General features: G+C 42.7%; 1 protein-coding gene across 1 annotated transcript in view; it reads right to left on the bottom strand.

The window, feature by feature from the left end:
* Nucleotides 1–16,030, bottom strand: part of LOC121612567 (metabotropic glutamate receptor 4-like) — a 123,118-nt gene extending 107,088 nt beyond the window's left edge. The window contains exon 1 of the mRNA XM_041945537.1: nucleotides 15,497–16,030. Coding sequence (XP_041801471.1) covers nucleotides 15,497–16,030 — 534 coding nt within the window. The remainder of the gene's footprint in view (nucleotides 1–15,496) is intronic.
* Nucleotides 16,031–18,215: the final 2,185 nt, after the last annotated feature.

The raw sequence follows: 18,215 nt of genomic DNA, 5'->3' as shown, positions 1-18,215 counted from the left end.
AAATTACAATTAATTTGCATAGAGTGCTTAATCAAATTAGGAGCCATCCCACAGAGACCGATACAGTACAGTCTTTGGCAGCGGTGTCTCAACAGTTGAAACGCACAAACTGATGTCGACTCATATTACCTGAACCAATGGGCGCCATCTAAATCTCAACAATTTCTCCTGCATCTGCTCCCCCTCAGTTTCTTTATCTTGAACTACATCAAGGTCAACCGGCACCAACTTCCTCTCTGAGATTCGTAGAGAAAGAAAGGCACTCCTCTGCAAACCCCAATAGTTGGATTTTAAATATTTCATTACCCCTTTTTTCAGCTTAACTTGCAGAAACGAGAAGTGGGGCGGTGAAAGGCATTGATAGCACATGCAGTGTGCAGCAGTTGTGAGACAACAGAGTGGGCTGAGCGAGTGTGCCTGCAGTCTCTCCTGCTCAGAATCAAGCTGCGCCGAGCTTACGTCTGTAAGCGGTGCAGGCTGATTGCCTGAGTGTTTCAATCTAGTCATTCCTGTGTGCGCTTTGACATTGATGCCAACAGACAGCCAACTTCTCCGTGTGTAAGCAAACCAGGCTTTCCACCTGAGGCAGATCTTTGAAGTTTAGGAGCTGCACGTGGAAATAAGAAGTATAAGTATGTAATGCTCTTGATGTGGCTTTTGCAAAGACTGACGGCAGCATAAAATATTTATAACAATAAGCGAATTTGCTGAAAATCATAAAACTCCACAGACTGTTGTTGCACTGCTTTAAAGTTACAACCGATTAATTATTTTAACGGTTGCAGTTAAACTCCTGGTAGTGATGCTTTTTTTCCACTTATGAAATATGCCAAATACTGTGAGTTTGCAATTGATGGCATGACACAGCACTTAAAAAATGGATGGGTGTTGAAGCCTTCGTGCTACTCTGATATCCATTAAAGCTGCAGATGATGGCCACATGCACTTACCTCTGAGGCTGAAACACAAAGCTATAATTTGTTGCCACAACAGGCCACATACAGCACATTCCCATTAAAAACAGTGCAACACAGTATGTCCTATAATAACAATATTAGAAACTAAAATTAGAATTTATTTTTGGTGCTCACAGCATTAGAAAAGTACAGGAGCGGTGTGCCTGACCAGGTTATTCAGGGTAACCAACAGGGCTCACTGTGAGCATTTTCAACCTTTAGTTGTTTCCAGCATATGTCTCTGGAAAGTAGTTGGTCTGAAATGCCACTTACCTGCTACTGTTGTTATCATGTGAAGAATAGGAGTGAATTTCATAATGCTCCTAAATGCCACATGCAATCTATATTATACTATACATAAAATTTCCAGGAAATGTATTCATGCGCCTGATTCACGTGCAAAGCATTTGCTAAAACGATTAGTCCGTTGTTTTGTTGTTTGCCAATTAAAAACGCTGCTGTTAACTCTAGCACACTCAGGGCTGCTTTAAGAGCTATTTTCCCATCATTTTTCCTATAAACACATTACCACCAATTTGGCTGACCAAAGTGATCTTTTTGTGCTTTTAAAACATTAAACAAAGGTGAAGTAAAAGGGTTAAAAAAGCACTCTGCTGCAGCCGCAGACTCACTGACAGTGTCTGTGTCAGGATCTGATGCCTCCATTAACCCTGACTAGTTGATTAACTGTGAGAACAGTACGCAGGCAGGTCATGTATTCACCGAGTCGATGGTAATGGCTTTTTCACAAGAGTGTCACTCTCTGCACAGGTAGTCTGTTTCCAGAGGAGAAAAGGGGCCGGCTGGATGCATTTGCTGCTGTTACGACTGCTTTTGTTATGAAAACTCTTTTTTTTTTCTTTTTCTTAAATGGTTCAAATTGGGGCTAATTTTTCCAAATCACTTCTTGGCTTCAAACAGAATGAGATAACAGAATGAGATAATTGATGTAAGCCACGTTATCCTCCTTATCCAGCCATGACCTCTATCCTGTGCAGCTGATTCGACCGTAAGAAAGCACACAACGATTAAACCCGCAGTTTCCTCAGGGTTCACCCAGAACCCCCTTAAGCACCATTGAAGCTAATTTCTGTTTGTGTAAAAGTAAGTTTCACACTCACATTGGGCATAATTACCTGCTTTCTTTAATTGAATATAATTATCTAAATCTTTTCCCCCCTTGGCTGCTTAATTGCTTATAGAGAGGAATGTTTTCAGTTATTAGAGCTGTTACATTATTCTCATTTACAGGAAATAAGAGTTAAAGAAAAAGTTTGTTTATTTTTTCATGCACCTTAAGCTGTACGTTGTGCGCAGTATAAACTATATCTGATCTGTTATTCAGAAACAGTGAGAAGACAAATGTTAGGAACACTAAGATTAACACAAACCACTCTTATTATTCACATTTGAGTTGCCACCACTTCTTGTTTTGCATTCAGACACAAAGAATAAATACGTGTCTCCTGAGGCACTTAACACTGTGTATCAACGGCATTTGTTTTCTGAACATATCAATCACAGAATATATAGAAAGTTTAATTTGCTTCACTCATTCACAGATATTGATTTCTCACACACAAACTGCACTATCATTTAAATCTAATGGGACAACGCCTTTGGATGACTTTGGAACAAGTCCATCCGCTCACTGTATTCATCCCCGTGTCGATACTGCTGGGGTTTTAAGTAATGGTCATGCTCCAGCACGGGTCAATGGGATCTTGTGGGTTTACCATCTGTACCATTGACTTTGCAGTGTCATTGAGACACATAAGACTGTAAATCTGGGGTCAAACAAAAGACAGAAGGTTGAAATGTAAGGAGTAATAAATCCTCTCCCTGATTTAGAAAGTCATGCATGACAAAATAAGGAATGTGACTTTGTCAATGTGATTAAACTGCCGCTCTGTTGACATTTCATTTACCACAAATCTGCAGTGTTGTGAGGCTCACAACACGCTGTTGGGGCTGTGGTCTTAATTCCCAGAGTTTTATTGGGGAGCCTGACAAGGTGGAGATCTCCACCCTGAGATGATATCACGGTACATGAATGTACTAAAGCAGCTTCCAACGGGTGTCAGACTGTTCAACTCCAGTATCCTTTTAATTTAATGTAGCACTGTGTTGATGCTCCACATCAGAACATCTTCTCTGCAAATATCTTGTGCAATATAGCATATATTTTACTGTATTACATATATTTCTGACGTGCAATAGTTAAAAAACACATATTATCCACATCTTACTCATGTGCAATTCAAAATTTTTCCATTGAGAAACTGAGTCATCCTTTCTCAAGATCCTTTTTTATTGTCTGTGTTGTTTTTTTCTCTGTCTCCTTTTTATTCTTGCTGTCTGTAACAACTTCCCAGGCGTGGGATCATGAAAGTTTTATCTTACCTTCTCTTATCTTAAAAGTAGCTTGAAGGAGGAAGCTGTAGCATCCTTGACAATGACCCAAGAGCTCCTGGAGTAAAATCTGTGTAACCCTCAAAAGTTCTATTTAGATATATGAGGAGAGTCTGTAGCTTAGAATTTCTATACTGCAGATGTGGCATAATGTCCAACTTTAATACCTTTGTTATCCATGTACGTGTGTCTTAAAAACAGCTTCCAGCTTGTCCGTCAGAAGCAGAAATAGTGTGAGAATGTTACGGAGCAGCCAAGTCCACATACTGTAGGAAGGATGGTTGGAAGTGTAAGAAAACAAATTTTCAGTTTGACTTGACAGCTGTTCGCTTCCCATTTCCTACTGACAGTCAGTGTTGATTTCTTTTATCTGTGACCAGGATGTTTCCCTAACCTTTACCAGGCGGTTTGGGTATTTGAATAAGTAGCACTGTGTTTTGGGTTAAAATGGCAGCTTTGTTAAAGTTCTCTTATTATTTAGCCCGCGAGAAGCTTCCACACTTGAGTGCAAACATGACTTGTTTTGGGGCTAAAACAACTAATATTTTCTTGGAATGAGTCTCACTCTTGGCATCTTGAACAAGGGCCATCAAACAAGAAACGGCATCCAAAGTATTACACCATAAGCAGTAATACAGTATTACTACTGAGGCCTGTGTTCAATTCCACATTCACGCATAAAACACTTCAGATGCTCCAGGGTTAGCCTGAAAGTGCAAATCCATGATGGATTAGATAAGATGACCTACAGGATATGTTGCATCGGGGTGAAAACTGCATGTTTCACCGTGTAACAGATGGCATTTACATGAGACAGATCAGCAGCGACAAATGTAAAAGGACCTCAGGATAGAAAACACTACTTCAGCGTGAAATACAGCATGCTGGTGCCTGAGAGCAAGATTTCACAGACTCTGTGGCTGAGTGGCCCCATGAGAGATGACTATTGTTTGTTTTTTTATTTATTACTATTCTTATGACTGATACTGCCAGGACTGCTGAACACGGCTACATGCAAAGAGTCTGTTTGTGCCATGAGGAAAGATTATACAGATTTTTAAGCATTCAGACTTCCTACAGTGTCAGAAATTGTATTCCTATTGATACGCCATTTCATCACAAGAATTTAGGAAATTGTCCTCAGAGAAGGAGTCAGAGGGCAGAGATGTTTACGTAAGCAGAGTAAAACTAGGACAAGACATACAGCTCTTACTGCACAGGCTTGAAATACACAAATTGAAACTAGAGACGATGACATATCTAAAGTTCAGTATCAACATGTAGCCTTTTTGGTACAATCAATAGCAACATGTTCCAGTTCTGCGCCGTGCAAGTGCGAAAACTGACACTGAGCCACGGAGGGACGAGGTAAACATGTCAGGAAGTGAGGCATGTTGTCACGCCAGATTCAAGATGCTGGGTCAATATCCAAGTGTGTGTTTGTAATGGAGGGCCTTCAAGTCTTGATAGCTTAATGATTACAGGTTAAAGAAACAAGGTGATGGGGTGGGGACAAACAGACAGCCGGTCTGTAAGGATTTATCGTGTTTTTACCAAGCGAGGAAGCTCTTGAGACCATAATTAGCCTGTAAATGAGAATTGATCCTCCTCTGCCAGTTGGTAGTGTGAATGTGTACAAATATTTGGAGAGCATGCGTGATTGGCTCCTGTGTACTGTCTCTAAGTTTGCAGCCGGTCTCTTCAGACACACGTTTCAGATGCTTTCACTGAAGGGCAGCCACTGTAAAGCCATGCAAATATCTCTTTCTGTGGAAGCCTGGAAGTGCTCAAGTGTATCAAGATAGAAGAAAAGGTAAACAAATTCATGAGACTAGTGGGACCATCTTGTTTAAGAGCATCAGAAATGCATGCTGATGCTTTAGGCCTTAACCAGACGTATACGGATATGTTGGAAAATAAACATTTTCCCCCGCGTTTGAGCCTCTAGGTCACAAGAAAATGGCGTTTTAGGTCACTACAATGGAGACTTTTTAAAAATTCCTTCTGAAGTGCAGATTCTGAAGTGTAATGAGCACACGCATCTGGAACAATTGCGGACTACGGGTTAGTTTACATTTGCTTAGCACTGAAGGCTCCTGAGCACAGGAAGGTGTAAAACAACTACAAAAAAGTGAATAATTAGCTGCTATTGTTTGTGTTTCCAAGTTACTGGCGCGGACGGAAAATAAGATCACTGTGCATGCTCAGAATGTTCTTTTTGGTATTTGGCTTTATCGCCACCTACTGGTCAGGCATGGTTGTTTGAGTGTTTGAAATTGCTTTTGCATCTTCATGTGTACTTACATATTTTGTAAAATGTCGAATTTTTCCGTATATGTGTTGGTGAAGGCCTTAGACAAATCTGAATAGATAGATAGTGTACTGCCACTATAAAGTTGCTTTTCCCCGTCTCATGTTTGTCTGTTTCCACACATACGAGTATCAGCTGTCACAGTCAGTGAAACCATTTCATTCATGCTTTTTTCTGTCAGCTAATTTTTTACATCCATCTGCCTTTGAAATAAAAAAAAACAACCTCACAAGTGCTTTTCTTGGCATGTCTCTGAAAATCAAGGCATCCAAAAGGAATGATAAGCAAATTGTATTGAGTTATTAATGCGCTACTCCTCACACGGATCCAGAGCTCTTTAAAAAAAGGCCAAATTATGTCTCTGGAGTCATGACAAATATATTTCTCCGAGCGTTGGGTGAGATTAGGTTAATCAATTTCAGTGATTTCAGCCAAGGAAATCAGTGGTATTATAGAAATGTATTAGTAGATATTCACCAGTTTCATGCTCCTTAGATCTTCCTGGTGCTACACCTTACTGCTGCACATTGATAGAATTGTGGGAAATGGTGGCTTTGTCAGCTCTTGCATTTCACAGAGTTCATATGTTTTGATTAAGAGTCAGATTCTAACTGAACATCACTGAAAGCAAAATGTAGCTTGTGCTTGGCACCTTTTATCTTTTCTAAAAGCAAGTGCGGCTGTCAAACCGGTTAATAGATTGCAGTCAATGCAAGAAGCCTCATATCCAGTATCTGTACCGTCAGCCTGTTGTGGTGGCTTTGAAGTCAGTTTCATCCATGCCAGCAACATGGAAGGGATGGAAACGTTGGTGTTTTGGTCACTTGGCCACCGTTTTGGTCTGGGTAGAAATATCTTAACAACTATTGGATGTATTTTTCCTCAAGCGCCAAAAGCAACTGGATGCATTGGATCGTTCATGGTTCCCTAACTATTGACAGCTATTCAATTCATGAAATTCAAGATGAATGATAGTAACGTTTGTGATGCCTTAACATTTCTTCTAGCACCATCATCAGGTCAAAATTTCAATTTGCAGCTTGGTTTCTGATGAAATACTTACAAATCTAATGACATTCCCATCAGCCTCAGCTGTAGTTTGTGTTAAGTGCTGATTAGCAAATGTTAGCATGCTAACATGGTACACTAAAATGTTGATGTTGAATGTTCATGTAACTATTGTGTGCTGTGTTGAAAGGTTCAAGCCAATAATGCCCTTTGAATTCAGCTGAACATGCTAAATATCTGCATTTTAGCACTGTCATTGTGCACGTTAGCGAGGCTGTCGACATTTTTGTGTATGGCTCTGTGGGAAATACATTGTATGGATGATGACATCCCCTGAATACGCAGTAGAAGAAGAAATAGCTAAAGATCGTCATGAGTTACCACAATAACCATCTTTGCTCACATCAGTTGGCACATAGGGAAGAAAATGTAAATTCTTTTCCTTACTGGGGGCATTAAAGCTACAGCATTCATCGTGATTTTGAATGCGTAATAGAAGACAAAGTGCTGGAAGTATAGAATCAACTTGTCCCAGCTTTGCTTATTTCAAAATTATAGCTTGAATATTCTGTTTTCATGGTAAATCCCTACTGCCTTTGACCAGAAAGCGAGTCCCTTTGTGTGACACAGCAGTGACTCATGGGGGCCTCCATGTTGTCTCATGTGCTGGAAGGCTGGATAATGTCCAAGCTGCTTAGCCTGAAGGCAGCCAAACTTTCTCTCTCTGTCCCTGCTGCAGGGTAGGCTGAGGATATCGGCTGGCATTAGGCTGACAGAGCAATCCCTTTGAGATCTCCGGCAACTCTGCAGTGAATTTTTTTTCTATTATATTGACCTTTCCTTGCATGTATGTTTTATATGTATTAGTCAAGAACAGAACACCGAAACTGCTGTGCTGAAATGAATAAATCATGGAGCTCTCTGTTCATCACTCAGTTTTCACCATCTGACACCCGCTTTGACTGCTCGAGTTGAAGAAAAATAAAAATCGCTCCCCAAAATCAATACGGAAGCTGTCATGGCACCATTGATTACTTCTAATTTAACTCTGTTTGAGCTACTCAAGGTTTCTGTTGTCTCTTCCTTGTGGCTTCAAACCTTTGTTTAAGTCCGAGTACATTTTAAGCAGCACGGCCTCAAACAGCAGGACAGTGATGGATTGGTGGGTTGACGATGAGATTATACAGGTGAGACAGCTCCAAGCCTTTAATCCCACGCTCTTTTCAGGGAAACTATGTGATGACTCTGCTCTGTTTGTTAGATTCTGTTCTTTTTTCTTCTTTTTTTTTTTAAACTTTTATAGATGGAACTGAGATGTGAGAATTGCAACCACCGTGGTATAGTGTCAACTCCAACACAGACAACATAAGAAAACCTTGTTGGTATTTATGGTGTGCTCTTCGTTGTCCCTCTCGCCTTTGAGAATTTCACAGCAATGTTCAGCAGAATGAAATCATACAAAAGAAAAAAAACATTTTCCCCTCCTGCCAGCATCCCCTCAGTAGGCCCGCAAGTGCACACTAATTAAATGCCAGAAATTAATTTGAGTGAAATCTAACATATCAAGAAAGCGAATGCACAGGCGGAGACAGCCACACACTAGCATTTTGTCACTGCGCTTTGGGATTACCAGGAGTGGTCCGGATTGCCTGCAGAAGGATTTGCAAGCGGCAGGAGAAAGGGGATAAAATAGTGGCAAGCATTAAAGGCAAGGTTCTGGGCAGCCTTCACTCATGACTGTCCTGAGAATTGACCGCTCGGGCCTGGGTGGGCAAAGTGAGTCGAGTCGGAACTAATCCTGAACTAAAGGAGCTGCTTCTCTGTAGCCAGAGCATGGCAGATGGGGGACGTCTGCAATCTGAGGGTTGAGAAAGACAGCTTCATGGATTTGGTCTGCTCAGTTGTAAAACTCAAGTTGAGGGGCACAGATAAAACCACGGAAGCCTTCGCTGGTCTGTGAACAGACCAAAAACAATTGCTTGCTGCTTGTTTTTCAGGCGTTTATTTGATTCGCTCCCCTGTTTGTTCATATTGGTTGGACATTCTGGGCGTCGAGATTTCAGCGAGTGCATGGGATTTGTCGGGCATGGGTGGGTGGGTTTCAGGGAATGGGCTGCGTGACTGAACTAATGTAGCGTTATGTGCACCGAATTACACTTAGCACAGAAAAGGAGTGAGCTCAGACAGAATCACTTCTCTTGTCCAGACCTTAATTACCACCCAGTTCCAGGGTGTTTTGGCTCTGTGAAGGTGACGGGGCACACCTTGGGAGCACTGTCCGAGTTTGATAAAGCACTAGCAAGTCATGGTGTAGCATCTAGTAGCCCTGGACTCTGAGGAAAAGAAGTCCCCTTGAATACAACAGTTACTACAAAATGTGCCCCACTTATGTTTTCAATATTGTGAGTCAGGTAGTTGAACCTTTATTATTATAGGGCCATCAGACATCTGATGGAGTCCACATGTCCATTAAGTCAGAAGACACCATGACACTAATTAATATTTTTATATCAACATCGGGTCAAATGGCTTTGTAATGTTCAAGGGGTTGCATGTCGATGGCGAACTCACAGAATTGCCACCAAACTCTGCATTCTTGCCCAGCTCTATGAAGCGTTCTAGCGCCTTTCAGGTTGGTTTTACAGCCTCGCTGGTGAACAGAGCAGAGCAGTTAGCAAGAAGCAGAAAGAGAGAAGCAGATGTTTCCCCATCCGGAGTTGGTGGAGAACAAAGCTGAGCTAAAAGGAGAGCAAATATTGGACTTACATTTGCGAGGTCATCAGTAAACATAGCTCCATGTTAATGTTGCTCAGTTCAACTTGTACCCTTTCAAAAACATCTCTGTAGCTTCACAGCAGCAGATTATGTACAGCAGAACTTTTATTCACATCTGACAGTAACAGAAAATGATCTTTACCTTTATGGCTAGATGAATAGATTGACCATTCAGAAGTGAAAGTAAAAAGCAGATGTTTGCATATTTTTCATAACTTCTGAAGTTTTCGGTGTATCCCCACTGTAGGCTGACGGGGTAATCCAATAAGAGCCCTGCCTCAACTCAGAGAAATGCTGAGGGGGAGTAAGGCACTGTGCCTGAGGGCCTCTGACTGTCTCTAATGAGGGAAGAGAGAGGCGGATGCAAGGTCTCTGCTTCACAGACAGCACAACAGGCAACTAGTTAACCCTCTTCATTCTGCTCAGAGTATACCTATCCACCACCCCTGCTCTCCTCCCTCCATCTGTCTCCACAGTTCCAAACTCACTCCTCCACAGAGGAAAGACTTAGTCCTGCAGACTGACTGTGCCTGCTTGTACCTAATTTAGAGAGCTGCTGTGTCTAAGTTGCCCAAGCAACTCCCTCTTTGTCTGACAGCTTATGATTGTCTCAGCAAGTCAGCTTCAATACCTGAAACACAGTGCATGCTCCTCCAGATTCTAACTCCTGCAGCAGTATCCCTCATGCTAGCTGTAGCTGTTTTCAGTAAGGTATAAGAGACACAGTCAAAAGCCTGGAACTTTAATTACACTCTGTCTGTCTTGAGTATCATAAGCAACCAACCACTAATTACCTCAAGTTCTGGTGCACTATGCACCCGCTTATACAGCAGTATAAAGACCCAACTGATGAGAACAGACCAAACGCTGGGTCCAGTGATGAGGGGATGCAGAGAGGGAGCTTTCAACCCCAATCCCTGGGCGTAAATTACGTAACAATATAGTAAAATATTCATGACACGCCACGGGGACGGAATCCTGCCTGCTCTGAAGTGCTGAGCAAACACTTCGCCCTCAGCCGCTCTAAGACCGTGAGGAGGATGAAGAAAAGCCCAAAAGTAAGGTGTTGAAAAACAATTGCGAGCATGAAGCCAATTATAGTTGGGAAACAAATTCTTCTTCCTCTTGTGACTCACACACAAAACAAGCAAACAGCCTGGTGAGGATGGCAGCGTCAGTTCCAAAATGATCTTGGTGGTCTATTATGTTTAGATCGTGTGTGTGCTCTTGTGTGTATTAACTCATCAAGTAAACATGAAAACTGGATGATGCAATTTAAAAAAAACAACAACAAAACAAACAGCCACAACAAACCACCACGAAGCCACAAGCAGCTACTGAGGGCGCTTGATGCGAAAAAGACTCATCATCAGCTTGAGTTTGGTTTCAACCCGGCAGTTCAAGTGAGGAAAAGAAATAGGTTGAAAGAAGCCGAGCCCGACTTTTGAAGTCATTAGAAGGAAGTGGTGAGCCGCGAAGCCCTCCCTGCCACTCGGGGAGTCCTACTTATGGTTTTGTGACTTTTAATGATGGAGAGAAGAGCCGGAACTTGCCGAGCTGTGCCGTGCAGGAGTACAACCTTAGCTTTACTTATTAGTCAATATCCTTACGGCAGTGATAGAGGAATGCATTCAATTGCAGAGTGGTTTCTGATGGCTCCTGCTGACTTAAACACTCTGAAATTCAAATCCTGTTTGTTCAAAAAAAGACCACATTGAAATCTTCTAGATATCATTAGTTTCCTGTGTCTGTTGTCTGTATCCCATGAGTAATTTTATTTTGAGTATACCCACTCTCCCTCAACATGACTCATCTTCCTCTAATTCAGCCAATAGCGGTATTTCTCATGATGTCTTACGACAGCTACCAGAGAATGAGCATAACTTTCTTCCTAACTCACCAGAAGATCCCACATTTCCATCAGAGCTGAGAGAAAATGAAAACTCAACGTCTGATTCTCTGTAACATCCCTCTAGTTTGCATTTTAACAATGACAAAAGCTCTGAATGTGTTGTGGGTTCCTATTTTTTGCAATAGAAATGCGGTGCCTTGCAGCACTGTCAAGCTTAAAATAGTAATGCTTAAATGAAAGTAAAATGCTGCGAATTGATTCTCTTTCTTTCAAAAACTTCATTTTACTAAAAATCACCTGAACAAAATACGAAGGCAATGATGCTAAATGAAACAAAGCAGTCAAGCAAGTTCAAACACAATGCAACTGTGTAAAACAGAGGATGGTGGATGGTAGAGATGATGAGCTAAATTGAGCTCAGCGGGAACATTTTATCAGCTTGTTTACATTATTAAATTTGTTCGCACGATAATTAAATCCTGAAGAGAAAATTATAGAAACAAGGGCACAAATTAACTAAAGCAAGGAGTGATATGTATCTGCTTCACGACAGTAAATTGAAATACAAGTAAAGGGTCTACCTCATGCATATTCAATATCATCTTGTGACCCGGTGTAGTATTAATACTATTAAAAACATTAAACCCAGTATTATTCTTTCCACCTGGGGCCACATCTGGGCCCCATGCAAATCACATTTCCATGGCTTCTTGTTTCCCTATCAGTGTGATTCATGAAAAATTGTTCCGCCTGTCGAGTGCAAAACAGAAGATAAGTTGATTAAAGGCTTTAAAGCTTCGCAGTCCTCTGCAATGTTGATTTAAAATACTACAGGAATAAATGTCTCAAGAACGATGTTTTAAGAAAGGTTGCCACCAGTGTTGTGACCGGTTTTGCTTTTTCTGTGCAATTAATGCTATCTTCTTGGCATTTGGTGTGACATTATGAAACCCAACACTGAACAAAGACAGAATTTAAAAGAAAGGAAGAAAAAGACAAACAGCAGGAAGCCACTGTTCTAACAGACGCGTTGTGTCTGTTATATACAGTGTTTTCAGTTCTGTGACACCGTGAGGTATCTGTTTTTCACACAGGGTGGATGAAGCATTTGTCACATTTTAGCCATACGAACGGTTCATTTAGCTGATTGGAGGTGTGCCAATATTTGCTGTTAAAAAAATGGTTGCAAACATCATGAGCCTGAGAAAATATTGGACAACTCATTGCTGTTGTACAATTCATGAGCGTAACATATTAAACTGGAGCAACCCAACTGTAAAGTTGGGACAATTCTGCATGTTCCATGTTTTTATATTTATACTATACAAGCAGCAGCACTATGACCAACTTGCCTGTTTACCATCCATGTATTATCCTGGGTGCACTGCATGCTATGTTCGTGCCCCATAACAATCCTGAAATGCAGCGCTGACACAAGACTTCCTGATGCTTTTAAAGCTGAAATGTCTGTGAAAGCCTGTGTTTTTTCCTCTTAGCCAATCCACCATTGGAGGTGGATGCATTTGGATGCGTTTCCCTCCTTCCATCTGATCCCACTGCTGATGCAGAGAGTCAGAAGGTGCAGCTCATGGTTATTCTGCAGCAGTGCTGTGATATACAGAACATGCTCATCTAATGGTTGTTCCCATTACCTGTCAGAGCTTGTATCGTGTCAAGGACAGACTGGAGAATCTAGGGTTGTACCCAGCGGTGGTACAAGGCAGTTCAATGCTTGTGTGATCATCCAAGAAAACCTGCTGTAGGTAAAGAATATGAGGCGTATACCTCAGGGCTTTTCCTGGCTCAGCATGGGCCTTTGAGGGAAGACTACGCATGACAGTAAGCATGATTGGTCCACTTACAATTATGGCTGGGCAATATTGCTGAAAAATGCATCATGGATTGCATGGATTTCATCATGGATTTTTTTAGTAATAATCTCTCGAAATGTAGTGTTTTCCCTCAGTGGAATTTGCCCATCGTGCTCACAGCCCCGTCAAGCAAACTGTTCAAGCCCACTGGGCAGACACGTCTAAGGTCATTGTCCATCAAGAAAGGATTCATGCTTCCTCTGACCTCAACCCAGAGGGTGAATAATTTGTGCACCGTTTTGGTCCATCTCAATTGTTCAGAATCTGAGTGGTACTATAGTCGCACAAAACTCATTCTGCCCAAGAACACTGAGACTTGGATGGAGCAGCTCTGCGCTCTTTGAGAAGAAAAAAAGAAAAAGGAAATAATTTGTTCCCTCTGCAGGATTTGGCATGCTGTTTGGAACACACAACCACAGAATCCTGCCCAAACAGGGGCTTGCCAATTAGCTGTGTGAAGATGTCTCACAAGCCTGTGAGTGGACAGGCCCTCCTCTGGAGATTCATGTGCCCTTCGCAAGGAGTCCGGCAGCCTTGTGTGGTGGAACATTTGGGGTTAGAGAGTTGTGCATTAGCATGAGGTGTGGCAGTCAGTCCAGGCTTTTGGGCCTTTCTGGATGCATGCTCAACAGTGTCATGATGCCTGTGTGTGGACTGCTTTGACCCGTGTCTTCTGCAGGGAGGTAAAAGTGGACGGATAGGACAGTTTCTCTCTCACTTGTTAGTGATGTATTTATGTCTCTCTTCCTTCCTGTGCTCTGTGCTAATAAGCAGCTCATACGTGTCCGGACTGTTTGAGCAGTGTTGCTGCCTGAGCAGAAAGGCTGATTGTGGACTGGTTGTTGTTGATGGCCATCGCCCACAGACTTACTGCACATATAAAATAGAGTCCTGTGCAGGCTGAGAGGATGTTGACCAATGTTTGCAGACAGACTGCTGCTTGTTTCTCTGTTCCTGTGTGAAATATGTCACCAACCTCCTTTTTGCTCAGTGCTATGGAGTGTGCCTTCCCCTGATGATCAAAGTTGTTTGACAGGCATGCACTTGTGGACGTGGAGGACTTACTCAGACTTGTGATGGCTGGGGACCGATGCCAGCCTCGTGTCAGGTAGCTCATCCACCACTTTCTAAAAAAGCAGCGAGGATGTAGGAGTGCTGCATTAATTGTGGCTGACTTGTGACATGTCAGTCAGGCTTGTGACATGGTGGATTGTATTATTCACCCTCTTGCCCTCTGCTGAGTTGTAAATTGGCCCCAGAATGGCGGCACGCAGCTGAAACATTGTTGAATCAATGTCACAGCAGGTGGTTCAGGCCTCATCTTCTATAGGGCCCTATTAATAGACTATGTGAATAGAACAATAGCTGCATATTGTTTTTCTTAATACTGGAACAGCATTGGAATCTCTAGCCATGTTCCCTGCCACATTACTAGCCACTTAAAGTTAAATGGATGAGGAACTGGAAAAGTAGGACCTTTGTGCAGTTATGTGCAGCCCCTATAGGGTTAAATGGATTCATGATTAATTGACTGGGTTCATAAAGTTTGTCAAGCCTAAAGAGCCTTTAAGAAGTCTTGACCTGTGTTCACAGAGCAGGGTTACAATAAATCAGCTACTCTGCCATGAATATAAGGCTATTATAAAAAAAAAAACAAATGTTGTATCCTTATGCTTATTAGTCTGCCTGTGCCTGTAGTTTGGTTTGACAGCACTGAGCAGGTATTACAGCAGCCCTGTCATATATTGTTTATGTTTTGTTTTTTCATATGCACATTATTTTTTGCATCTGATGAACAAACACAATGCAGAAACTCATTTTATGCACCATATTCAAAAGCAGCGCAATGCGCTCATGGTGCCATGCATGGCTTCCCCAAATTAATTAGAAGAAGGAAACACTGAGGACTCTTGGCAAATTAATGTCATTAGTGAGGAGAATTATGGTGTAATGATCAGTGCCTAGTTTTCTGGACAGCGGGAAAAAATGTCTCAAGCGAATGTGATTCAAGCTTCTGTGGAAAAGAAAAAGGTCAAAAGAGAGGAGGAGCACGGACTGGGAAATGCCAAATAAAACTGTGTGTTTGTGTGTCCATGTTTATTCCAATAAAGTGAACTTTGCTTACAGTGTGGTCATATTGACATGGTGTAAGATTAACATTCAGAGTTTGCCTTTTGTTTATATTGTGTTCAGCTGAGAGTGTGATCGCAAAAAAAAACACGTAGGCACAACACTGCAGGGAATTTATCTCTGCAAGCATGATCAGAACGATACTGAAGAAAAAGTAAGTCAGTAAGTGGGCGAAACTGACCTTGAAGAGACGCAATATGTTGGCTACCATGATTGACACGGAGCTGGCAGATGCACCGATCACTCCCACCACTCTCTCAGGCTTGGTGATGATGGGCGGACCTCCGCTGAGACACTTGACATCAGTTGAGTCTTTCTCAATCAGTGCCTGAACAAATGTCAGTGACTGTTCCAGAGCATGGGTGTCCCGGGAGCAGGTGTCCAGGATACGTGCCCCCAGGGTGATATTAGGCAGCAGCTCATTGTCGTTATTGATACGATCCAGGGCAAACAGCATGGCCTCCAGCCTATGGATCCCTTTCTCCTTCTTCAGCTCGCCACAGGCTTTGCCGTCGTTTCCTCTCGCGTGCACTGGGAACAGCCCACCCAGAGATATGTCCCCATCGATGCGTATTGAATTGAGGTGCGTGTGGCCTGGCATTTTGGGTTTGGCAGCCAAGGCGATCAAGAAACAACAAGCCAGCAGCAACACCCAGCAGCAGACACTTCTGTGGCAGCCAATCCACGCTCCCTCAAAGCCTCCTCGCAGAGTCATAATGAAAGACTAAATCCGCATCCAAATACAAATTCAAGTCCTTTGAAAATGAAAGAGGTGTGCACACATATACCCACACACACATACAAATGTCCTGAAGGTAAGCCGCAGTATTTTTCAGAGCGCAGTCGTCTTCAGAAGCCTCTTCTCATGGTTTCTAACTCTGACACAAACTCGGTAATACTAATTATGCAGCCTCGCTCTCTTTATCTTTTGCACTTTCTTCTCTCCACTTTGTGCTTTGCTCGTTTTCTGCACCTGAGAGTGGCGGCTACATGCAGCAACTAAACAACACGGGGAGAGCTGAGACGGGAGTCCGCAGAGAGAGCGCTCATAAGGCGAGAACAAAGGTGCGAAGTTAGACTCTCTTCTTTGCTTCTCCAGAATCACTCGGGTGCATTTAGCTCTCGGTCCTTCAAGCAGGCGAGAAGTCACAAGAGGACCCGGTGGGTTCTGCAGCCGGCTCCTGTAAAAACAGAGGAGAAGTGTCAGGCGCTAAAGAAACAACAGAAAGAGCAACTCTGGATATATTTTCTGCAAAGAAATGGAAGTGAAAGATGAAATGGAATCACATTCATCTGACCAACAATGTGTTTCTCAATGTGTTTATGCAGGTTTGCCTCGTACTACTCTCCAACACAGCTGGGGTTTGGTCTTGCTCCAGGAATCTCCCACAGAGCCCTACTTAAGTCAGCGGATGGGAGACGAGCTGCTATGTCATGCTCTCCATATTTTAATTGACATCATTCTCAGAACTGCACCGCACATTTGCATTCATTGGACAGTCAGAGTTCCCAAGCTGGTTTGTGGATCCTAAAATTTAAGCAGAAATAATGCGTGGACCCCAGCACAGGAAATCTTTTCTGTGTTGCACCCATGCCTCAACTGCTTTCAGAGCACCGCAATGAATTATTTCTATGTGCCTTGAGCATAACTGATTCGCTGCTGCTTGGCACCCGTCCATAGACTTCATAACTGCACGCTGCTCTGCTCATGCAGATCCTCTCCAGAGTGTTTCCCGAAAAGGTTATGAAATATAGTGCTAAATTAAGAGGATGGCATTCTGATGAACAAAGGAGCATCATTCCTCGAGTTATGAACATATCTGCTCTTTCTACATCTCATCCCGCGTCGACTGTCCTACCCCCTCGCATTAACAGTAGTACTGGATATTCTCTATGTCTGTGTGTACTTTCTCTCATAAGTGGGCTGCTTTCCTCCACCATGCCAGACTAATAGAGCGGTGGATGTGGACACAGTGGGAGAGGCCTGCAGCTCTCCCTCTCTTGCTCTCTCCCTCAATTGACCATCACACACACATCCGTCAGGCTTTACGTCATGCTGCTTTTGTATGCTAACATACAGCCTCCCACCGTGGTGCAGCCTGTAACAGAGGACACAAAGGGCAAAAACTCGTTCAGGATCAGAAAGTTCTGCTACATCGCAGCAGCTGTCAATCTATCAGCGCGGAGCAGGGACATTTTGACGTTATTTCTATGGGGATGCAGGCGTAGTGGCTGGCAGTAATGGCTCTTTTTGCAACATCTTTTTCTCTCATTTTGGGTACATATTTGTAGGACTTCCTCACTGGAGTGGGGGTGTCAGGAGAGATTTGCCACAGCTCGTGAATTAAGAATAGCTTTGCTTTCTGGAAGTCACATGTGCATCTTTGCTTTCTTTTACTTTGGACATCAAATCAAATAATAAAGATGCCCTGCTCTAACACTACACAGTGGCCTGTCTCGTGCTGCTTCTCCCGTCCTGCTGGGAACCAGAAGGAGATATTTATATCATCCTGCGCAGATCATCCCCCTAAAACACAGCATCCATAATGGATGAAGGCCTACGAGTCGCTACAAAACATCTCATTCTGGGGGAAAGCCTCGAAGATGGAAGAGGAAAGGCTGGCTGCGTGGACTTGTCCTTTTGTATAAAACAGACAAACAGAAAGGGAAGCTGCTGCACATGAGTCCCTGTGGAATGATGATGGAGCAGCACCTGCTTTTTAAGAAAGAAAATGGTCCAAAACAGCTTCATAATTTGACAATTGCACGTCTCTTTGTTGGCATTAGTAATAATGTTGTTTGATAATATTCGATGAGATCATGACCTAAGCCTGAAAAGGAAGGAGAGCAGCCGCAGGCGAGGAATGTGCTTCGTATTTCAAATCAGCTTAACCCTCATC

This window comes from Chelmon rostratus, chromosome 10 (assembly GCF_017976325.1).
Source record: "Chelmon rostratus isolate fCheRos1 chromosome 10, fCheRos1.pri, whole genome shotgun sequence".
NCBI classification, from domain to species: domain Eukaryota; kingdom Metazoa; phylum Chordata; class Actinopteri; order Chaetodontiformes; family Chaetodontidae; genus Chelmon; species Chelmon rostratus.
Note: the sequence above shows the minus strand (reverse complement) of the source record. Positions and strands in the feature narration are given on the sequence as shown.